General features: G+C 40.7%; 1 protein-coding gene across 3 annotated transcripts in view; it reads right to left on the minus strand.

Moving 5' to 3' along the window:
- The window catches only part of nav3 (neuron navigator 3), a 209,213-nt gene that overhangs the window by 94,920 nt on the left and 88,818 nt on the right, over positions 1 to 25,475 (minus strand). For all 3 annotated transcript variants that reach the window (XM_034864026.1, XM_034864025.1, XM_034864027.1), the window contains exons 5-7: positions 19,624 to 19,798; positions 12,476 to 12,544; positions 5,004 to 5,146 (exon numbers count right to left, since the gene is read on the minus strand). In XM_034864026.1, coding sequence (XP_034719917.1) covers positions 5,004 to 5,146; positions 12,476 to 12,544; positions 19,624 to 19,798 — 387 coding nt within the window. The remainder of the gene's footprint in view (positions 1 to 5,003; positions 5,147 to 12,475; positions 12,545 to 19,623; positions 19,799 to 25,475) is intronic.

Here is a 25,475-nt window from a genome sequence, read left to right on the forward strand (position 1 = left end):
ATCCAAATTGTTAAAATCCAAATTGTTAAAATCCAAATTGTTAAAATCCAAACAAAACCCAACCCTACAGATGCACATACGTGCACACACATGCACCAGCATGAGTTCAAACAACCTCTGCAGTTCTTGTTTGGATGCATTTAATCACACTCAAAAGTTGAATGCTTTTCACCTATAGCTGCTCTCCCCATTACATCCCTGTCAGAGAGATAATGCATTATCGCCTTTCTCAAGGAACTCCATAGCTTCTCCACTCAGCTTTCACCAAGTTTCCCTATTGCCTACTACTCCTCACTCCCAACAGTGAGCAGAGAAATCCCTAACTTTCTTTAGTCCAATATCACAAACATGCCCTTTTGAGACTTAAATTCATCGGCTAAAGCTAATTAAATAGATGTTCTCTTTGGTCAGAGCTTCACAGTGTGAGCAGAGACACTAAACAACACTTCACTTCACCCCCATTAGGCCATACGCACCTGTATAAATGTGCCTTGTATAAAAAAGTTATTGAAACAAACAAACACACTGCCGAATTAGACATCATTATGGGTGCAAGCTACTATGCGTATTTGTATTTATATATGTATATCTAATATATTTGTACATCTGTTTATGTCACAAAAATGTCTGTGTACGGACTAACATTGGAAGAGGTTTCTAGGGCCCTTTAACTCCTCACACATACAGTAGATGTTTAGCTGGCAGGATACATAAAACAACATAGTATTTAACCATGTATCTAAATGAATTGATGAGAAAAACATAATTATATTTAAATCCCACCTTTAAAACAACAACAAAATAATTAAAGCTTCAAGCAGCGTTGGACGGGCCCTCGATAATCTGCGCGCGTCCGGGTTACGGGCGCACGCAGCTCCTTGCGACCGTGCATTTGCGTAGCACCCAGACACTGCAAATCGCCACCATTCAATGATACCACACACAAGACTCTGCGTTACACAGTTCAATGCCCCATAACATTGGAACCGTTTAAGGCCTGAGTGAGTGGGCATGGTTAGAGTATAGGAGGCGACTCTTCACAATTAGACCACACATTTTAAGTTTCATGTAAATCTGATGATGTTTGTCATATAAGGCTGACTTCCTGTGGCCAGTTGGTGGCGCTATCGCCAAAAGTCAATACTGGCCTGTAGATGTCCTCAGGCCTGGCCTCTTCAAGCAGATATGACAATGTACACTGTAGTTACAGCCACTTTCTAATTCATCGCTAAACACTCAAAATGGCCGCCATGCCACGCCCACACTATTTCACGAAAAGTTTTTCTTTGAATAACTTTTCATTAATAAGGTCTTTAGATGACAGACTGAATTTGAAGTTGATCTGATCAAATCTCTAGGAAGAGTTCCTTAAAGTATAGCACCTTGACTTTGAGACCTAATTCATGTTGCCACTACGGGGCACTTTGACTTTGAGTCAATATCGGCATGTACTGTGTGTGTCTTCAGGGTTGGATTCTGATGAATCGTGAAAAGTTTTGAGCCACTTGGACAATGTACACTCAAGTTACACCCTCTTCCTGTTTCAATGGCATAACACACAAAATGGCCACAGCCATGCCCTATGATGAAAAGCTTTCCTTTTAATAACTTTTCATCTTTAACATCTTAAAATAACACAGACCAAATCTGAAGTTGAGTTCGTTAAAGTACGACATGTGGAAATGGCCAAAATCACACTAATTTGGAACTTTCAATTCAAAATGGCGGGCTTCCTGTTGGGTTTAGGGTATGGCTCCAATGGGGTTTTCTGTACGTCTTGACATGCTACATGTGTGTACCAAGATTCGTGAGTCTACATTAAACAAACTGCAGGGGCTTCTAATTTTTTAGGGGGCGCTAAAAAGCCATTTTTGCGCGCCTATTCCCGAAATCCTTAAAATACATAAATTTTCACCGGACTTGATGCAGCCGCCAAAATTGGTGAGTTTTTGAATATGTTAAGTTCCTTAAAAAACTCATTTGCCGGGAAAAAGATAATAATAATTCCTTCAGTTCCAATAGGGCCTTCGCCACTTTCGGCGCTCGGGCGCAAATAATAGCGGTGTCTGATAATAGAGGTGTTAGGTCCAGGAGGAATTGACTAGGTCCAGTAGAAATGGAACAGGGGGTCTTTACACAGGATTTAAGTTCAAATTGGCATCGGGATCCACTGCTTATTTTCATTTAAAACTGGAGCTTCTTTAGCCCGTCTTCTGTCAAGTCGCACAACATCCAGGCTTTACTATCAGATTATAAAATGCTGCACTGCAAATCTGGTAAACATTGATGAAAAGTTCCATTTTGAATTATTCAAGAAGAATCTTGCTGCATGTTGAACTATTCCCTAATCCCTAGTGTTTTAAACATATAGCCTATTGGTTTAAACTTTGGAAAATCTAAAATCAACATTACTCCAAAAATGCAGAAACTGTTTGTATATTTTCACAACGCGTTGTCTGTTTATTACTGAATAATGTATCGTATATAACAAATAAAGGCTTGTAAAGCGATACGTTTTTAGAACATAAAAGGATGTAAGACTGAACAAAAGTATGTATAACATAACAGAAGCATTTAGAGACTGGTTATGGCAGACACTTCCTGTATTCGTTTCTGTCTTCTGCTCTCTCTCTGCTACCTGCTTTTGTCCAGAAGGTTCCGTCCACATTGCTGACATTTCCCCACAATTGATTTTCTTTCTTCCTTTTTCCTTTGGGCTAAAACACTGTTTCATCTCCCCTGCAGTGAAGCTCCAACCTGGTGTCTTATCTCTACAAACTGAAGCTCTGTCTTCTGGCAGGACTCAACTGCACTGTGTAAAGGACCCAGAATAGGAGACATCCACCCTGTTGAAAATGTTCAAACTATATCTCCAAAACAATAAAAACAAACTGACCCATTAAATCCTTTATAATGCGGTTTGCTGGACGATAAACCTAAACAAATGATCGATTTTCAAACTAAAGCACAAGACTAATACAATATATCATTTTTTTGCTCCCTCTTTGCTTTCTTTTCAGCTATAAGCACACACTTCGTCCACACTCTGACCTCCATCATCTCCCAGCATGCCTTCACTCTTCCTTGAGAGTAGAGAATATAAAGTTCCAGACAGAAATCTGAAGGTAGTGGCCGAGTTGGCTTGTGGGTAGAGCAGGCGCACATTTACTTTAGGTTTATGCCTGGACGCAGAGGTCCAGTGTTCTCTCTTCTTATAATAATATAATAAAAATAATAATAAAGAAATCAGAAGGGTGAGTGCACATCTTGCGTAAACATTTAGGATTGAAGGAAAGAATTAAAAGTATAGTTTGTTTTGTTTTTTTTTCTGCTACCTGATGCCACCGCTGACTGTTCCTCTCGATTCTACAGACTGAAACTGGCACTGTTATCCCTCCCTGACTGGGCAATGCTTTAAAATTAAAAGCCAGATCTCATAAGTTAAAAAAAACATTGCGAGGCAAAGCACACAGTTTGTCATTATAATGTCATAAACTCATCAGGACTAGTTTTATTTTTTAACGACTGGGAGCGGGGGGAGCAGTTTGTTAATTATTATCACTGTATGAGCAAATAACTCACAATAAATCTTCTGAATAAACAAAAAGGAAATCTTAAAGCTATTAAAAGTACAGTCAGCGAGCCAAGAGCAAAGTAAGAAAAACATTATGAGCAGATATGTTTACTCTTTTGTAACAGAAAGAGGCTATTAAAATAACTATGTATTTGTGCTATAATAACTATATTGTGAGACCCTTCTCTCAAAAACATAATCACTCTGATTGGCTTCATCAGGCTCGAGAGAGCAGCAGCCTGAATTTGCCCCTTTGATTATTTCTCAGACAGCTCTCGCTGTGCTGTGAAAACGTGTCGCTGCCTCCACTCAATGGCAGCCATTATAACTCATTTAGAATAAAGAAGTGGAAATGATTCACCAGACTGGTGAAGACTGGTAAAGTGAGGGACCGGGCTATCTCTGCAGCCTCGTCTGCCTGAGTGAGCGGTGCCACCAAGTGGTTGGGATGGAGAATGTGAATACGGGTGCTCAATCCAAACTTCTACCAACTCCTGCTTTCTAACACAACCAGAATCTTGGCTCGGTGTCACGGTGTGTACCGCTGTAACAATTCTAAATGTTGCTGTCCAATTGTCTCAGAAATAAATGTCATTAACAATTTAATTGTCTATTTGAGTCAATTAATTTAATTAATTACTATTTTTAAACAAATGAAAGTTTTGAATGGGTTCCCGGATACATGTTTTGGTTATACTGTTTATCACTGCCATGTGACCCAGATAATGTAATACCAAGGGTACAATGACGTAAAAAACAGCGTTTTATTATCATAAATCACTTTTCTAACTGTATCCCCCTCATTGTTGTTGCTATAAACGTGTATAGAGTCAAGCTAAAACAACTTAAAAAGTACAAATAATATAGTCCGACAAATAATCACTTAACTAATTACAATTTGGCGTATCTAAACTAAATCAACATTACCAGTCATTCGCCTTAAAGGGTAACTGCCGTTTTTGTCAATCATTGAGTTTGGTCCGGTATTGAGCGACATCGCAATGACGGGCCGGCGCGAACCGAGCTACAATGTGACCTAAAGGGGCAACGGTGGAACCTTGCTTTTTGTCCCGTAAAACTGTTTTTTGGTACTGACGGGCACAGATTGTTACTAAAAGTGTCTGAAATTCTAGGCTCCTGTTATCTAAAAGAATTTCTATGTAAGGGCTCAATATTTAAATGATGTTGACAGTGTGGAGGATTTTTGGTCACATCAGTCAATTAGACACAAATGCATGGGGAAATGGGGGGCAATTTGAAAAAAAGTAGTCACCCTTTAAGATTCTAACTCATGTCAGCAACAAAGAAACCAAGAAAGCGCATTCATGTATATAAAAAAAAAAAAAACACAATTAGACAATTATGTATAATTGTTACAGGCCTAACAGTGTGTGTTGTAGTACGGAGATCAGTGCCATGGCGTCCTTACCTCTGTCGTTGCCGCTGGCATACTGAAGAGGCTTGCTCTTGTCGATGCTGTTGAAGCTCTGGCTGCGCCGGTTGAGGTTGGACGAGCTGGGGCTCCTGGAGGCCCCGCTGCCTGCAGCAGGTACTCTGGAGGGGCCTGGTAGCCTGCAAGGGACGGTTCGGACGTCAAGGTTACATATTGGCAGTTTTAGCTCTGTAGGTAAAAGTGGAGTAGAGCTCTTCTGGGGATAGAAATATGTCTACATGACAAAAATTACTTTGGCAGAAACATTGTAATTCTTTGTTGGCACCCACCTGAGATTTAACTAATGTCTGCCTTTGGAGCAGCTTTGCCTCAGACATGGTTTTAAATGAATATTTTTTTCTATCCTGACAAATGTCCATCCCTTAAAGGATTTAGGTTCACTTTTTCCAAGTCTAGTCTGATGCCCGAATGTACCTTTCAAAATGTTACTGGTTGTTGAAGAAATCCTTGCATGTGTAGCTTGTCACTTTCACTGAAATTTCTTCCGAAGGGGATCTCTTTTGGGCCAATATGGCCAAGAGAAAAAAAAACTGTGTTCCCATAAAACGAAATTGCATTAAATTACATTTAGACTACAATCTAGACACACTGTGGAACAATTGCTGTTATAAACATTAAGGTAATGTTGAATTGAAACAAACTACTTGCTAAGATTTTGGCAACAAATTTACTTGGTTAGGATAAAATAAGTATGTTTGTTACGCACATACGTTAATTATGTTATGTGCAATATGTGACATAAGTTAAGTTTATTTGGTGAAGTTGACATCTGGTTTCACACAGGACACTAACAACCTCCTGTATGAGGGTCCTGTTTATTCAACCTCCTTCCTACGCTTACTTCCACCGACTTTGATTAGAAACAAATTTGTGATTGGTGAAAGACTACTGTGATCCGAGACTAAAAAAAGTTTCCCTCAAAACCTTATTCAGAAATCAGTTTTGTCGTATGGAAACATAATCTTCATGTGACATGGCTGGGGCATGCGAGCATTGTCTAAAGATAGACTTGAACAAAACCCCTGCTGAAAGTAGAAACAAGTGTCACTCAGACTCACAAAGGCCGATAGAAGACAACAAGTTAGGCCTTGAGATGTGTTATACACTACAGAAATGAAGGCAAAAAAAGTTTGGCTCACTATAAGTTGAAAGAGTTTTTCCGTTGTATCATAAATTCTGACCTCTGGCTCAGTACTGTATGTGTCAGAGTGTAAGAGGAAGAGAGATCAAGAGAGTGATGTAAGATAGAGTGTGTGTTCCATTGTGAGATGGAGATAAAAGGAGGTGAACTTTGAGTTTTGGGGGAAAATACATGACAGAATATAGAAAGAGACAAAAGTTTGCTTCATGACAGGTTGATTGAGATCAATCAGCACACATGAATGGAGGAGAAATGGGAGTTCATGAAAAAAGATTTGGAGACCTGGTGGCTCTTTTTTCCTCCTCCATGCCTAGTCACTATTTATTTCTGTACCTCTACTGGCACTGTTTAGAAAATCAAAGGCTTACAAGCATACCTTCCAAGGAGGTGTGTGTTTTCAGTCAGTCGCTCTACTCTCTGACGCACACTTATGCTCGCGTCACATACACACTCGCATAATCCTTTTCTCTTAACAGACGGAGTCAAAGTGTAAAACGTTGCTTTGCCCCTCCACAGCTGGAGGATTTTCACGACTTCCACGAGGACACGTAAAGAATGATCTTAGCCCATTGTTATTGTACAATAACTTTACATTGCATTTTTGATGCACTTTGCCAGATACTTTCAAACATCTGATTTGTTAGTAAGTTATTTCAAAAACAGATTTGGCATCTGGCTCAAGAAAAATAACAACATGTATGACTACTTGGATTTATTTCCACCATTAATCTTTACTATTGTTTTGATGTGATTGTTATGTACTGATTCCAGAAACTGCTTTTTTTACATTACAGTGATGATGGTGGTCCATACCTGGCCTAGTGTGTATATACACACACACACACACACACACACACACACACACACACACACACACACACAGTATATGTTTTTTTTATTTCCTCACAATCTTTTTAGATTAGACAGAGTGCAGTGAACTAGGTGGGAATAAAAGTAGGTAATGCTCAAAACAATGGACATTGAGTAAAGACCTTGCTTGCTCGCATCAGAGGGCTATGTGTGTTTCCATTCATAGCCTGGTCTTTGTCAGTATGAAGAGGGAAAAAATAATAATAACTTGAATAGATTCAAAGAACTTGGTGACTTTTTGTCACCCTGCCTGAAAGCTGTCGTGAGTTCCTTATCAAAAAGAATCGATTCGCTACGCTGAATATGTCACTCGCGTCTGTATTGCAGATGGAGCCGAGATGTCGGAGAGGAAATTCTTTAGAGGGGAAGAATCCTGAAGCGGTCGGAAATCCCAGGGGGAAAACAACATTTAATTTGTTCCATTTTATGTAAGGTCTTACATAATAAAACTAAACAAACCAAATATGATGGTTGACATATAGGACTGATTAAAAACATGAGCAATATCTTTCTTAACCACCTGTAGTCACAAATGGAAGTAGCTGTGATGAACTGGAACAGACAGAGTTCTCTTCTCTATGACTCAGTACGCTGTTTTTTCTTCTTCTTCTGTACCATCAAAAACAGGCCAGGTCAACTTTGTTTCGTACACCAATTCTGTATGTGAGGGGATATAAAAGCAACAGCAACTGATAAGAAAGGCCACATGTAAGATGTAGGTCAGTCACGCAGCAGAATAAAAAGCTGCTGATTGGTCTTTTGGCCTTGCACTCATCATTGCATCAGGAATACATTTCATACCAAAACCAGTCCAAATAAAGAACAAGAACTGCCAGTCAGTACTGAGAGAGATACTAGTCTGCAACACATACTGCTGCCTGTTTCCTTCTGTGGAATGTGTTAAATGGAGTTAAATGGAGCATGTTTTACACAATCCACATCTCATCTCATCATTTCTATTAAAAGTATGTTATGTAGGCTAACCTTTTTTATAAGTTCATCTTTTAACATCATTTCTGTGGGACAATTCTTCATCTGCAGAGGAATGCCTCTCCCCTAACTGATGTCAGTAAGCTGCAGGACGTATCAAACTAACCATCTGATGCTTTTTCTGATGCAACAAGAAACACAGAAAAACATGTAATAAAAGATTTAGCATTATTACAATTGCAGCAAACATCCAAGTTTACCTTGAGTGTCTCCCGTTGAAAAATAGAACAAGGCTCAGCGATTAAACAACCTGAACAGCAGGCAGTCGAAGCAAAAACTGCCTAATAAGTCAGACTATGTGCTGAACAATGCAAACAATGTTTTATACAGGCAATTGTGCGAAAACAAAATGTGCTTGAGAGCAAAATAGAAAACTGACACTGAGAAGCAGCAAATGTGCCTACATTCAGTTCCTCTGATTTCCTTAATCACAAAAGATCCGCATGTACAACTACAGCGGACTCTGCTCTGTTTAGAGATGCTGATCCAGGCCTGAGAACAGAGACTTGGTGGTCTGCCGCAGTAATCGCACTGAACCGCATAACAGACAGAGGAAAAGAGTGAAAGATAGAGAAAGAAAGAAAGAAAGAAATTAACTATCTCACAAGAGAGAACAAAAAGCACCTCAATGACTCCTAAACACACGCACATACACAGATAACAGTAGCTACAGGGTGTTTAGTTCCCACAGGTACAATCAACAAAGGGAAGGAACAGAAGAGAGTGAGAGACTGAACAATTAAAAGAAAAAAAACTAAGAAGACACAGAAGAAAAACAACAAAGAAGAAAATTTAGAGAATGGGAGAGAAAGGGAAATGGATGCAGATTGTAGGAAGAGAATCTGAGAAAACCTAGTGTAGCTAAAAGCCAGACAAGAGAAAATGAGAGATAAACAGTGGGGAAATGAGGGGAGATGAGCCAATTTAGATGGAAATCAGAGGTATTGCCTTTTATCATAAGATTCTTTCATCTTCCAAAATACATGTTTGATAATGCATCCACAAAATGGAGCATCAGAGAGAAATGCAATATACATACTGGACAATGACTTTGTTTTAGGAGGACTTGGGGAAGTGTATCAGACAAAGAAAGGACGGTGAGGCAAAGAAGAAAGGGAATGTGGACAAACACATTATTCAACTTGTCGGTCACAGGTTATTAAAAAAATGTTTGTTTCAGTTCAGCCAAAAGTTCAGCTAAGCTAAGTTAAGCTAAGTTATTGAAGACGAGGGAGCGCTCATGATTACTTTCCCTTGCCAAGATTTTGCCAGGAATTAGGCCTTCTACACCAATGTCGTCAGCCAGTCTGGAATTGCCACTAGCTCCAGGGCATAGCCACAGCCACGGCTACCTCAGGCTCATTACAATGGCAGAAAGATACCACAAGCTAGCAGGTGGCCAACAAGCTGTTAAACATCACCCTCTGCTGCCAAGATGGTGAAATTTAGAACCATATGAGTTTTTAAGCCATTTAGAATAATAAACAAACACATTTTGAATGACTGAATGTACAACTATTTTGGCCATGGGTTTCTGTATTAAAACAAAAAAACATCTAAAGGCAAAAATCCTATCAGATGGGAGACCTTGGGACAACATCTTATCGAATGGGGGTCCATGGTCTAATTTGTGTCAGTTTAGGGGTCCTAGACATGGCAAATGCTGCCACTGATTTATATCCACTTCTGTTTCTCTGAAAAAGACTCTAGAAACATTGACAAAAATAATTACAGACTTGAAGTTTACTATGATGGAATGGACAAAGCAAATGTCAAGAGTCCGCTAATTGAAAAAATTGAAAAAAGACAGAAGCTAGAAGTCTAGAAACGTATTTACGGCGCTAAAACTTGCAAGCAAACCAGTTTGGTCTTTTAATGCAGGCAACAGCACACACACACACACACACACAGTGCCCTGTAGCAGAGGCACAGATGCTAAGCATGGGTGGCCCCAGGGGAAGTTAAAGCACTTGGCAGTGTTGAGAGTGTGTTCACACATGGCCAATTTATTCAAACTATACAGCTGTTTTAGCTTAGCTTTGCTCAGGTGTCTTCATCAAACAGAAGCACAGAGCGCTTCATAATGAATAAGAAAGAAATGACTACCAACAAGAGGATGCAGCTCATTCTGAAGTGTAGAAATGCACGAGAAGCTCTATATTGGCTCCCAATAATCACCAGTGACTCATCCTTGGAAAAGTAAGCATAAAACAATGAAACAAAGGCAACGTCTTGCCTTGGATCAAAGCTCATGTGTAGCCATTTCTCATGCATACTTATACTAGTATCATGAACAAAACAGACTGAATACAAAAAATATAACACAGTGGACATGTTTCCACCCACTCTTAGAACAATAGAAACCATTTTTATGAGATAAAAAGTTGAGTTGTTGCCGTGGTAAAGAGGGTAGGTCCTTTAGCTCTGGGTAATGAGCAGAATGTCTCATATAGAGCATAAAAAACACTAAAACTCTTGCACCTTCAGGGCACCACTCTTCACCACATTCAGTTCAAGTGAGAGAGGCATGAATTGTTTGCCTATTTTTGAACCGCTAAAACTTTCTTGCTTCAGGGGAAGGAGAGGAGACAATTCATGGTGATTAAAAATAACTTCTCAGATGGCAAAAAAGCAATGAATTGTTAGGTAATCACGCTTGTGTGAATGAGAATCAGATGGCAACAGGGGACACTATAACAACTCACTGACCTCCAATACTGGTTCTTCATTCGTGTTGTGTATCTATCACTGACACAGTATGTGTGTAGGTCCCTAAAGAGTTATTTCTGCAAAGCAGCAACAGTGATGTCTGTTGTCAGTGATGTGAGGGGGCAGATTACCACACATAGGCCTGGAGCTGCTGGCTGAAGCATTTTTGCCATTGCTCAGTGGCGGCTCGAGAGGAATTATTGGCCAACACGCTCTTTCCCACTGCCTCTGAGCTGAAACAAATGCTGCAAGCATCCGACAACTGGACTCTGGGCTGTGCACTGTACATCCAGTACGTATGGGTAGATTTGTGGTTGAATTCTTCACATGTGAACTGCTTATATGGCTTTACATTGAATGTGTACAGTCAGTAAGTGTATGGTCCTGTGCTAGTGCACCTACCTGTATGTAACCATGAGTGTGAGTGCTTATGTAAATAAGATTTTAGGAAGGTCAGGTGCCCTACGCAAATTTGATAGGTTTAGCAGCTCACACATGACACCTCAAGAGTAGCTGAAGCTCTGACTGCCGGCTACAGCCTCGAGTCTGGCAACACAAAGAGTGTCATAATGTCTGGTAGCTTATTTAGCAGCAGCGTCTTTGCCAAGATGTGTAAGGGCTATTTCCAAAAGACACATCACACAGAACAGCACCTCTAAAGTAGTTAAAAGAGCTAGATTGAGGACAGAGATTAACAAAGTGTCAACTGAAATTGCAAGTAAACTACTTTCATGACAAATCTCAATGATAATTCAATTTGTTCTTCAACTTCAATTTCATATATATTGTCAAATCCTAACAGACCTTATCTTGGGAGACTTCACAGATAGAGTAGGTCTTGATCACACTATAATTTACAAAGACAATTCATCCCAAGAGCAAGAATTTGCAGCGGCAGGGTCGAGGAATGACCTCCTTTTAACAGACAGAAACCTCAGGGAGAACCTGGCTCTTGGTGGGCAGCCAGATTTCCTTTTTTTTTGTGATTTTAGCGTCCTTTTTGGTCCAGAAGACTCACTGCAGTTTTATGCACTGAACTCCCCAGCGGCCACTTGTCAGTCAAATCATGTGGGCATGACTATGACGTCTAAAAAAAGAATGTGTTTTCTTCATGTGTTCAGCCATGATGGCCCCGTGTTGCAGCTCGCAAAGTGCTAATAAAAGTTAGTCCTAGTTTAGGTGTGAGTCCTTTTTTATAAGACATTGTCATTTGCTCTAATTATTGAGTGAAAAATGTACATATGCTTGCATGGGAAATACTCAGATAAACTGGCTTGGAAGCAAATTTTGTACAATCACCTTTACAATTATATGGGTGCTTATTTGACTGCACTAGCCTTACGTTATGTAAGCCTTACGACGTTAATGAGAAGAACACTCATGTTTAATTAGGCTAAATCACCCGTAAAGAGCTAATAGAAACTATTATGAGAAATATTTAGTACATTAACAGACTGTGACGCACTGTTGCAAGACGCCACGAGGCACACTTACACCATGCTGAAATATCTTTGAACACAACAGCTGCTCTATAGCTGACCCTGACCTCTGACCTCCCTGAGCCGGTAACACAGTAACACAAAAACAAGAAAACATTAAGCAAAATGTGTAATAGCACAGTGTCCTGCCAAAAGCAGTGAAAACTAAGAATGCTCAGTGTATAGAACTTTGAATAAAGTTTTAAGAATCAGAGCACCAATAAAAAAAAGCAGGTACATGAAGTATTTGCCATATTTACCTGGTGTTTTTCTTCTGTGGTGACCCTATTCCACTGTGGCCCGGAGGACTTGCATATCGTGCTGTGAGACTGCATAGAGAGCGGAAAAGATGACAGACAGACTGTTAACACAGTTAGAGGAATGAGACCAGCGTCTTGCTGGAATTTTTTTTTTAATCCATGCCTTAATGTAATAATGTGCGTGAGAGGAGACATTCAGATAGATGCAGAGAGAGAAGGAGAGATAACCAGGGAGAGGAAAAAACAAGACGTACTGTATCACGCCAGTGCTATGTTTTTTTTCACATGATGGATCACACATGTTTATAACCACACGCGTATGACTAAGCCAATAACATCTTTCAATCCATTTATAGGGCCAGATGACATAAAACTTTCACAATCAATTTCGTGGTGCTATCGTTTGAAGAAAACCCCAAGACACACAACACACGAGGCAGAGGTGAAGGAAATGCCCACAGCACCAGTCAGTTTATAACCCAACACTCACTGTTAGTCATCCACGGAGACGGGAATTAAACGCGTGCTGCCCCTACATTCATGTTTGACAGGAAGTAGTTAACCTACTTGTAGAGTGCTTAATGAACAAAGAGATCCCTTAAATCATCACGTGTACACCCTGTAAACAATGAAAAGGCAGGGCTGTTGTTCATTCCTGTGTGTAAATGTTCTGACTGTGTAGTGTCCTGTGTGAACTGTATGACTGGCAAACCATGAGTGTTTCTCACTTGTTGTCATGAACTGAGTGAACAGAGACTGCAAATTTGCTCCTTTATTAATTAGACATATCTTTTTTTTAAAGTAGTAGACTAAATCGCCGGGGAAAATATAGTTTGTGGCACTCGAAGCAACACTTTGAAGTTCGGCTAACTCTGCATCAGCTAGCATACATTTAGCATTTAAAAGTGGCTTGTTTTATTTATTTATTTATAACTTTTCTTACAAATAAAACTACAAACTAGATTTTTACGAGAACATTTTGGACAAACCACACACAAAGACAAAAAAAAGTGTTGAAAATGTAAACAATATATTTTGCAGGCAGTGCTATGACATGCTTAGCTAGCGCGCTAACATTATTAGCTTGACAGAATCCGTTTTGACAGAAGTGGATCGTACATTTAGGAAAATACTGAAAATGACCACAATGGTTGCTAACAAAGACTGTAGAAGTGGACAGCGTAAACTCACCTGGAGATTTTACAGTTTGGTCAATGTTACTCCTCAACATACAAGTTTTTAAAATTAAACATCCAAACAAAATGCTGACTCTGTTTCCCAGCTAGCATACTCGAGCAGCATATAACTAGAGTTAGACTAAGTTAGGCACACTCGCATCTAACAAAGCCTCCCTTCAGTTTTCAATACAGCAAGCAATTCTTTTTTAACTGTTACACATTACAATTACAGTTTAGAGAGAATACCAGCTAATTGCAGACCTGAAATCATACCTTCCATAGGATGACCAGAGATAGAAACCCGAGTTGTCCAATTAGTTCCTTTTGAGCAGGGAGTAACGCTAGCTCAATAAATGTCAGAGCAGTTAAACTATGCTTCAGCTGGAGTACCGAGTAGGCAACAAACACCAGCAGTCTGATTAGACGCCCTTTTCTAAAAACGAGGAACAACATGTTCTCTGTTTGTGATTGTGGGCTGATAGTGATGGTTTGGCGTTGGTAAGTGAAAGTGGACAGAGACAATAAACTACCTATACTGGGTGGCTTTGTGACGCACTGAAGTCATCACATCTCATTTTCTGCACGGTCTGCTTTTGGTGTGTAGTTCTCAACTTTGCATAAAACTGAATATAAATAAATGCCAACAGACTTTCACATTTTAGCATCTATGTTGATGAATTAAATTAGCGGATATGAAATACATTACTAGAGAACCAACATAACTATAATATTTAGAGTAGAAAATTATCACAGGGACAAGAAATTAGAAAATACATTAATTTCTAAATCAAATTTAATTACACCCCCCACATATACCATGATAAGTTGGTATTATAAGGAATAGGGTTCATTACAAGTACTGGCCATGACTCGTATGAAAATAAATCTGTTACTGGTGAATGTTTTGGAAGCCACTTCTCCATGCATCATTTCCTCTCATGCAAAAGTCCAACAAAAGGAGGACTGATTATAAAGGTTCCAAGGCTTTCTGAGGAGATTTTCAGTCAATATCTTGAATAAATTTCATCATTCGGTGGTATCACATCAGCCGTCACAGAGCAACAATGTGATATTTAATGCTTTGATCAGTGAGGTCGAGCTGGGAACGACAAGGATTTTTTAAGCTGCTGAGCAAAATTTGAATTAGCAGTCTCAAAAGTGTCCATTCTCTGTAACACACACATTCAAAAGTCCTCATCTGCCTGTCTCTCTCACACACACAGACACACACAGATACACAGACATATTCTCTATTTACACCTCTCCCTCTGGACAATTCACCTCACTTTTAAACCAAGTGTGGTAAATTGCCAAGTCACTGTACATTTTTAATTGACATTGCAGGTTTTAATATTGCAGCGTTATGCTAACGAGCTCTGGGGCAGACAGCAGAACAAAGGGGAAACGGGTTAAGGGCAGTTTCCCATTTTAGTGGCGAGCACCTTTGTATTATGTTCTTAATAAACTATATGATACCTGACACGTCAGTTAAGGATGTCTGGCAACTGTTCTTTTTCCAACCCAAAGGGAGAGGGAGAGAGAGACACACACACACACACACAACACATTTCATCTCCCAGTAGTATGTTTTGTGCTCTATTAAATACCCTAAATGGCATTTAGCACACAGACAGGACAAGCTCAGACAGAGATTAATGGAGCCTGTCGCACTCCAAAATGCTTTTTCAGCTTTGTTTTGTGAAAACGGTCCAGTTTAAATCACATTTCTCTCCAAGTAAAGCTTTTGTGTGTTTGCTTTCTTTCTGTCTTTTTTGTATTCAGAGTGGGAGTGTGGTGCAGGGCTATTAGCAAGGAGGAAGAAGGGTTATCTTTAAAGGCAACAAAGGCTGCAGAAGGCTGAGAGAAGGTAATGTAAGTGCAGCTTATGTAGGAGCAACCCACACTTGTTCATGACAGTACAAAAAGAGGGGTGCTGTGGTGCACTTTTCCACCATAAGACCCATCCTGACCCCGGCCCCCCACCTCCAGCTTCATAAAATGCAATGAAACATGAAGGCAATGGGGTGCATATCCAACCCACAGCATTTAAGATCTTTCCAATGTGGAAAAAGACACACCAGAACACATGAGGGCAGGATCTAGGACTGGGGAAAGGGGATAAGGGAATCATCTATCATGTATTACCAGTATACCAACAAGTCCTCCAACCTTAACAACAAAAAAAGGATCATTTGGGGATTCCCCTGCTGGCCGAAGTTTGGATGCCAAGAAATGAATCATTATGGGTTATGCTGGAAAAGAACGGCTACACTTGAAGGCTACTGTTATAGAGAGGGGCAGACATGATTGCAACTCTTTATAATAACCAAACTCAAGTTAGTTTTCAGGCCCAAGCTTTCAGGCCCAAACCTGTGATCGACTGCAGCTGGGGAAACCACCTGATATATAAGGAGCCAAGATGGTTGCCGTCTTGAGGGCAGCAGGCAGTCCACATCCTCCTTATCTCCTAACCAGCCACACTTCTGTTGTTCTATCTTGTTTAAGATTAGATTTAATTTCTTTTGTATAGTAAGGGTGCACTGCCAGGGGTGTTAATCCTGTTTTCTCCTGTTTAATTAGTTAGGGAGGCAAGTCTTTTGTCATTCTTTTTGCCATTTTGGTTTGTTAGGTCAATTTCTCATCTCGTAGACAGGATCATTTGTTTGTTGGTCATTTTGGTGGTAAGCTACCCAGAATCCTTGAAAAGTTTTCTATATGTTTAACTATATTTTCTCTTTTTAATGTAAAATAAATGTTTTTCTATCTGACATTCAAACAAATATATGTTTATGGCTACTTGGGAGACGGGGAAAATGGGGCCTTTTCACGTTGTGTCCTAGGCACCCATAGAATGGGGCATAACATATGAGTGAGTAGGCAAACCAGTAACACTTTACATTACTTGTCATTTAGCAGATTTTTTCATCCAAAGTGACTTACAATTGCTATTTATCAGAGGTTGCGCGCCTTTGGAGACATTAGGGGTTTTGTGTGTCCCAACAGGGACACATTGGTTAATGTATCGCAGTGGGAATCGAACTTGGGTCTACCACACCACAGGCATGTGTCATATCCACTGCGCCCTCACCACACTGCAGCGCTTTCCATTTAAAACCTTATTAAAAAACAAGTGACATAGTTTTGAATTGCACTTTGAGAGCAGCAGCATGGCATGCAACACTCATGGTCATCTGGCTTATTCTGCCTCTACCACACACACACACACACACACACACACACACACACAGTTCTATTGGACGGTCTGATTCACACTTAAATTAGTGGGTAATTTTGTCTTTTTACAACTTGGACCCAATTCTTCCATGCATCTGAATCTAAATTTGTCATTTTGAACAAAAAGTCTTTGAAATTGGTTTAGTATTAAACGATAACTCTGTAACTGTCAGACGCGAAACGGGCTGCAATGTAATAATATAGGCAAAATGCGTGAATTTGTGAATTTCTGCCCATTTTCATGTCAGACACAACAATAATATGAGCATGTCAGTGGCAAAACAAGCAATTTTGGTGGACATAAATTGAAGGAGCACAATCGCGCAATAATGTTCCACTGTAGCTTGTTCCATTGCTGCCGACCGCAGCAGTCTTGTTTTGTACTGGACCACTTTTTAAAGATTGTTGTTCTCATCAGTCAATTAGACACAAAAACTAGAAAATAGGATCCAGGTTGAAAAAAAGGAAGTTACCCTTTAAGTTCTATTGGGCCAACTTTTTCTATGTCGCCAGACTGTTCTTCACACAATTTGTGTGATACTATACAAGGAACATTTTGTCATCCTTTCCCTGATTTCTCTATCCTTGGAAATAAATACATTTATTCTCTACACCTTTCCAGACATTCTTGAGCCACACAGCAAGAGAATAGCAGTTGAATTGCAAAGGCTCCCCCCTCCCAAAAAAACTCACAGATTAATGGCTTACTTTATCACTGACAGACATGGAGTGATCCTCTGACCTTGACGGAGGCCTTCAACATTCAGACGTGATTAACTTATTAGACCAGGGCAGAGGGGCATTACTGGGACCATGGACAGAGATGGCAGAGGGTCTATTTGGAAATTAACTGAGCCACTTGGTCTTTATAGAAGACCTTCATCCATGAATTTATAGGTTCTCCTTCTTATTGGGGGAGAGCCCTCAAATATCTAATGACATGTCATCTAAAGACATAATACCTCAATATCAACCAACCAACTTGTTATCAGACACTTCCTTATATTTTATGAGGGTGAATTTATGTAATGGCTTTATCTCTCAGTGTGTGTGTGTGTGTTTGTGTGTGTGTGTGTGTGTGTGTGGGTGTGTACTTCAATGTTTGGTGTGTATGTGTGTGGAAGCGTTCTCCACCTGTTGTGGGGGCGGGTGGGGGAGGCAGGAGTGTGGGAATGGGAGGCAGCTGTGCCCCTGATAACCCCTCCCCAACACACACACACACACACACACACACACACACACACACACACACACACACACACACAATGCTCTGACCCCATCGCTACCACCTTTGAACTTGTCCAAACAGAGTGGTGCTAAAGCGTTCGACAATATCATCTTACTGCCATGCCCTCTCGCCAAGTGCTTACACTAACTGCTCTTACTGCACTGATTCTACGCACGTACACACACACACACACACACACACACACACACACACACACACACACACACACTGGAACATGTGTGATCTTAATGGGAATATGCTATGTGTGTAATTATACAGATACAATGGATTCTCTGTTATCAGTTAATGTATTGGCCATCACAAAGAGAATTCAAGCTAGTAGCACACACACACATGCATGCGAACGCGCACACACACACACACACACACACACACACAATACTGTGCAGTAAGATGATCTTGTCAAGGGGAATGCTGCTCATGCGTGGCATGTCAGGCCTTCCTTTAGATGCTCGTCTTAGGCTTGCTCTGTCTATTTACATCACAGCGGGTCAGGCCTCCTTTGCTTTTACTGCCTTTTACTGCTTAACTGCCTACATGCCAATATTGTACCATGCATGTCTTAATATAATAATTAACGGTACCTCATAAATCTTCTTCATATTGTAAACCAACCACTGCTTAACTATCCATCCCTTAAAAAAGAACCTCTTCACAGATTTAGCCTTGCACTCCTGTACAATTGTCAGACTCCAGGTGGACTGTTGAAGAATCGATGCAGCAGAACCAGAATTCTCTTTTCTATTCCTTGCATTCTTCTTCTTTGTCAAAGCCCGGCACCCACATTGCCCACATTGCAACTCGACCACTGATGGATTTTGTTGCCTTCAGACAGAACCAGGCCAGCTGTTTTGCCCTGCTTGCAGACTTTATGCTAAGCTAAGCTAACAGGCTGTATCTTTGAACTTCACAGAAACAAGACTCGTATCAATCTTCTGATTTATGTCTCAACCTGAGAGGGAAATCGCGTATTTCCCATACATTCTGAGGCTTGGACTGGATTCAAAAGATAATTCAGTGATTAGCTTGGCTCTTCCCTGTCACAACCTCCTCCCAATGGAGCTAATGAAGCGAACGCTCTAATGAGTTACATTTTCCATGAAGGCTGTTACTCATTTGCAGAGGCGGTCATATCCAACAAATTCCTGTTTACAAAAGCTCTAACTGGACCTAATTAAGCATTTAAAAGTGATAAATCTCTCAACCTCTGTTCCAGCGTAGAACCTTAAAAATAATTGGTCCACTAATTCAAGCCAGGGATATAAGCTTGCTTCTGTGACCTCTAAGCTACATCTGACCCAAATATAGTCTGTATCGACAACGTTAATTATTGGTATAATTCAGGTGCTGCTGCCTTCTGCTTTCTTTGTGCCTTCCTCCTCTGAAGAGCTGTGGAGGAAGGTCTGGCAATGCGAGGCTACCTCAAATAAGACCAAAAGCCAACACCAAACTACTGAAATGCAACAATCCGGAGCGCTGCATGGTACCTGGACTGCATCTCTTGTGTCTTGAGGCTGCTGGCGGACGGTGCGGTGCTGCTGGTCTGCTGGCTGAGCTCCACCAGCGACTGGTAGTACTGCTGCTGCTGCTGCTGCTGCTGCTTGTAGCGCGACAGGATGAAGAAGAGGCCCAGGATGCTCTTTAAGTTGCCATTCCTGATCTCTGCAGGGACAAAACAGAAAGGACACTTTGAGTGTCTGTGGTAGTTACAGTGCTACTCCACTTTCACATGATGATAAGATCCTGAATTTATACAGTATTACTGTTTACACCAAGGTTATAATAGTTTTTAATTTTTAATTAGTTGTAACATGTAATTGGTGTACAATGTAAAAAAGCCCAAAGTCCTCCCCCCCAAGGGAGGACCATCTCCAACAGAAAACACTGTTCACAACCTGCTCCAAACAGCTTTATTGTAGTCCAGCCTTCACTTTAATGACAAACACACGTTATAATGCTCGCCTAGTTGCCAGCGTGGCATGCCATCATATTCTTCTTCTGACTGGCTAGTAGTCCTTACCTAGGTACTGTCAGGGCACATCCTCATCCTCTGCATCTGACTGGCTACTAGTCCTTACCTAGGTACTGTCAGGGCGCATCCTTATCTTCTGCTTCTGACTGGCTAGTAGTCCTTACCTGGCTACTGTGCACATGTGACTACCAACAAAGATGAAACAGAAGTGAGATGTCTTACTTTGTAGCTAAAACAGAGAGTTCAACACACGGGTTGAAAAGAGGAGCTGCAGCAATGTGCAGTACAACAAAAATATGGAGTTTTTGAAAATGAAACCATGTAAACCTATTCTGATATGACCACACAACACAATTATTAATTTTACCTTTGTGCTACTTAAGTGTCCGATGTGAAGCAGTTACAGCACATCCCTATCTCCTGGAATGTCAATGTCAGTTTCTGTAAAAAATTTAAACCAAAATGATTTATGTTCATTTTTCATCTTTTCTTTCAACTTGGCAATAGCAGTTTCAGTTTAGTTTTAGTTTTTTTTAGTTTCAGTTTATTAAACAGATTTTCTTTTCCGTTTCCTATAATAACCCTGGTGTACAGGGGTTTACAGCTTTACTCTCCCTCTGCCCTCCACTAGAACAAATGCTTTTTGTTGAAATAATGCCACATTTTTGGCAAGTGAAAATAGTGCAGCTTGTTGTCTGTCTGTCTGTCTGTCTCTCTCTCTCTCTCTCTGTCTCTCTTTCTCTCTCTCTCTCTCTCTCTCTCTCTCTCTCACCCCCAAGCGGTTGAGGCAGATGCCCCCCCACCCTGAGCCAATGTTTTGCTCGAGGTTTCTGCCACTTAAAGGAAGTTTTTCCTTGCCTCTGTGGCCTAGTGCTTGCTCTTGGTGGGAACTGTTGGGTTTCTGTAAATAACATCACAGAGTACGGTCTAGACCTGCTCTTTTATGAAAAGCGCAGTGAGATAACTGTTGTTGTGATTTAGCGCTATATAAATAAAATTGAATTGAATTGAATTTTGTTTTTCACTTGTCTAGTAGCAAAGCAGTGTCCTGTGACACTAATAAAAATACTTTCCAGACCATGTATGGCATCTTTCAAACATTGTAAAGTGAACATATGTTGACTTAAAAAAATAGAGAGAAAAAACAAGACACTTGGGGATGGAGCCCAAGTGCAGCTGTTGTCCGGCAAGCTTACGAATTTTATAAGAGTAATTATACACTGGCTTTAACTGGAGGAGAAATTGATGCACTGTATATTATTGCAGAGTTGTATCATTTAACTGTATTCAGCATTATGTAACACTCTAAATAGGAATAATTTAGGCAACAGCTCACCAGAAGAAGCAGTTGTCATAGGTAAAGCATCTGCTAACACACAGCTGGTGTATTTAGGAGTGAAGCTCAACATGTTCTGGCCTGGTGTTTAACTGGCAGACGTCTGGTGTGAGGGCGAGTCTAAGGCCAAACTGCCAAAAATGTACAACCAGAACTTTAATTAGCGTTCTGCTTTTGCCATGAAATGAGGAACTGATGGTGTATTTACAGATGCTGTGGGAAGATGACAGAAATGACATTTTTGTGTAGGGATGAAGGTGAGGTTATGTAAATGGATGAGATAAAAAGCTGAGCTGAGTTGGAGTTCATGACCTAAATGACAATTGTGACAAAAAAATGACAAACAGATGAAACACAATGATCCCCAATGCATTCTTATTAAAAATAAACTCAAAGGATGTAAGCGTAATGCATGAGAATTAAAGAGATTAGATTCCTTTTTTTTGCATCATCAAGAAACTGCAGCACTGCAGAGAAAGTTACCTTTTAAATGTGCTGAGTTGGCAATGGCAAGAACACTCCTAATCAATGAGCAACATTTTTTGTGGTGTTCATCTTATCCTCAACAGTTCCTGAGTTCAGCTCAGACAAAACTCAAACAAATGCATCTCTGGCAGAGTCTTCACACTCAGCCCGAGATGGGACAGTCACAGAGGCGGAAGTATTGATCACTGTAGCTAACGCACCCATTTGTGAAATGGACTTTGCAGATCAAACCCTCAGTGAGAGCTGGCACACAGAGGCATGGCAAGGATAGCAGAGGCTGACGCAGGGCTTTTCAGTCCATTTTTCAATTTTGGTGGGGCTGAAACCTTTTCCCCAGCCATCCATGGCGGCATTACGCTGTTTGGAGAGTGTGAAAGTTGGGAAAGAGTAATCTCTTGGGGGTGTTTTTCATTTTTCCACAACACCCAGAAGGGGTAATTTATACTGGGCCTTGGAGAGTCTGAACAGCATCGTTTTCTGTGCTTAAGGGAGAGACCATTTTGCAGATTCAGCTAGCCAAAGAGACGCTGTGGACTGAAACTGATGGGGACTGGTAAAATTACCAGAAAGGATAATGACAAGGACACAAGGAAGGATAATACTTCATCCATACCATGGGGGAAGATGGCCATGATGTCAGGGTCAGAACAGAACAGCACAATGGAGCATTTTAAGGAAACGTTAGAAAAGTGTGCCAGGCAATTTACCAACTGTCCTGGGGACCCGCTGTTCCAGAATTACTCTTTTAGGCTAATTTGTTTGAACAATTGTTTGGCACTATGAACCACAAAAGCACAGTATCAACCAACGTGATAAGGGACTGAAGGTGGGTCCTGTTGAAGCCCTGTCTTCATGTCTCTGTCATTTCAGTACCTGATCAGTACCGGAAACCCAATTGGTTTAGATGCTTGCTCATGACCAATGGTCTATTCTGATCCCATATCGGTTAGGGGATCAGCATTGGCCAATTACTATACGAAATACACATCCTGGGGTAGGGAGCATTGTATCATGGGGAACCTGTACTGTTTCTGAACTGGCCTCAAGGCAATACAGCAGCGATAGAAAATGTCAACAATGTAACTCACGGATCAAAAACTTAAACACTTGACAACATGCAGTTTTGTTCAATGTAAGAAAGTAAAAGACACTTCTCCACAAGTGAAGGAAAATTTGTTCCGGTACAACCTCCTAACCCTTATATCACTCGCTCCGTCAGCTTTACCTCTGTTGCCGTGTTACACATGTAGCCCATTTAGAAATCTCACGTGCAAAGGACACCATGTTTTGTTGAAATATTGCATGGTAGCTCTTTGGACTTTGACACCGGAGACCTGAGATTGTGTCCTTGGTTCCAGATTTGGTTAGGATTGGGCAACTAAAACACTAAGTTCAGGCTAGGTAAAAGGTCTTTATAATGAAAAGGTCAACTCAAGTCCCTTTTACATGCATTTAATCCCTAAAATCCTCTAGACAGGAGAGAAAGCAAATGTCCAGATCAGTTGGACCGGACATTAGACAGACTTACAAATTCTGTGTGTCCAATTGAGCTCGCGTGTGAACAGAGCAGGACAGAATTCACAGAAAGCAAGTGGGCGTGTTTGTTTTTTGTGTGTTATTCATGCAGCTGACAAAAATCAGAAGAAAAAAAAACACTCAAGGGTGAAGGGGCAGAGGGATTTACACAAAGACGTCAACGAAAATGTCTAACTGGACAGACGAGATTCAAGAACTTCTGTTCTTAAGGGACCAACGCAAAATTGTCAGATAAATTCATTGAACGGCAAATTACTTGGTTGTTTATGGCCAAATTACAAATGGACAACATGGCCGCGGTGTAATCTGCACCATGTCCGTCCTCCTGTACGCTCTACCAAGGCACCGCCCCTCGCCTGAACCTTACATGTAGTGAGAACGCGTCAAAAACTGATTCGGTGATTAGGTCAAATGAATTTGCAATATTAGCATTTCATCATTATGTTGATATAAAACAATACTTCTGGTTCTTCAAAATGTATCAGCCAATGCAAAGTGTATATGAACAGGGTTGTTCTGAGCCAACTGCTTCTTTATCTTTAATTATTTTGGTGTTGCTGGACGATGTTTGAAGCAGACTTATCTTCATTTGTAAAGTAGGACATATGCAGGATTTGTGCATGAAAAGGGACTTTAAGGAGTAAGCTACTTTGCAGCATAACATTACTTTCTGCCCAAACTTCAAGCACTTTCACTGGCAACACAGACAAAAGAGCACCATAGTGATTTTTTCCTTCACCATGGTGTAAGAGAGTTATAGTTTTTCTGCTTGACCATCAATTGCCTGCAGTTCAGCTTGTTGTCGGTCCGAAGCTCCGTGTCTATTGTAAACCTCTCACAGGGTGTCACCAATTGCCTTCTTTTTTGTTTTTTTGTTTCAACTTTCTGAAATTTTTGGGGAAGTTGTGACAGAGAAAAGGATAGCTGGATTGTGTGAGACAGTGGTACGACATTGCTAAAGCTCCCAGTAGACATTTCTCTCAGCTATACACCAACTTTTCATCCTCTGCCGCTCTAGAGCAGTGTAGCCGATAAGTGTTTCTGTTTTGGAAATGTGGCTCTGCTTCTGGGGGCCTTTTAAGTGGTTGACGTGGTTTCATTCAATCTTTTTTTTTTCTCTCTCTCATTATTTGGAGAGGTTAGTTATTTCATGAGTTACAGAGGACTTTGGAGGAGGTGAACAAGAGCCTAAGTAATAAAAAGAGAAGGACAAATACTGTGTGAAAATGTACAGATTATATATTCTGCCTTTACCTACTTATAATATAGATATGATGTATCCTTCATCAAACTTTCTTGGGTTTTATCCCCCGACAAAACATATCCAGCCAGGTTCTCTCTTTATGACTCCACAGCTGCTGATGTCTTTGCTTCCGCCACTGCCCTGGGCTTCTCCCTGTAAACTTGGTTTTAATTCCTGTGTTTGACTTCCATTTGATTCTGAGTTCCAAATTAAGATTTAAACAACTGTTATGTTGCGTTTTCTAGCTCAGTGCCTTTTACAAAGTCAGACATTTGTTTGCAGGCATAAAGGACAGGCTTATACACTGAGCTTTAAAGCCGTACCCTTACCCTGGGCTTCACCTTCTGCTCAGAGAACAAGCGTGTACCGCTTGCTGACCCAGCGCAGTGACCTAATGAAATACAAGCTATTTTTTTATACTTTGCACCAACTGAGATCAAGCAGGAGGGACTTTATTGCGGTGAGCAGGTCATTCTGTAGGTAGCCCTACAAGCAGTAAGAGCCTGTTGTTTGGTGTCAGATGCTGAGACCCTGCACTGGAAAGAAGCTTTAATGACCTGCTGTGAGGACCCCTCACTGTAACCCGTTATCAACTACAGGAAATGTGTGTTTCAGAGCTTTACACCTGCTTTTTAAAGGCTGGTAACGGTGGACTAAACTTCCTGGGGCTAATTATCACATTTCAGGTAGTAAAACCATTTTTTTCTGTTTCTGGTTTTGATGAAAAGGTTTTGTGTTTAGGGGGGGGGGGGGGGGGGGGGGGGGG

Source organism: Etheostoma cragini, chromosome 23 (assembly GCF_013103735.1).
Source record: "Etheostoma cragini isolate CJK2018 chromosome 23, CSU_Ecrag_1.0, whole genome shotgun sequence".
In the NCBI taxonomy this organism is placed as follows: Eukaryota; Metazoa; Chordata; class Actinopteri; order Perciformes; family Percidae; genus Etheostoma; species Etheostoma cragini.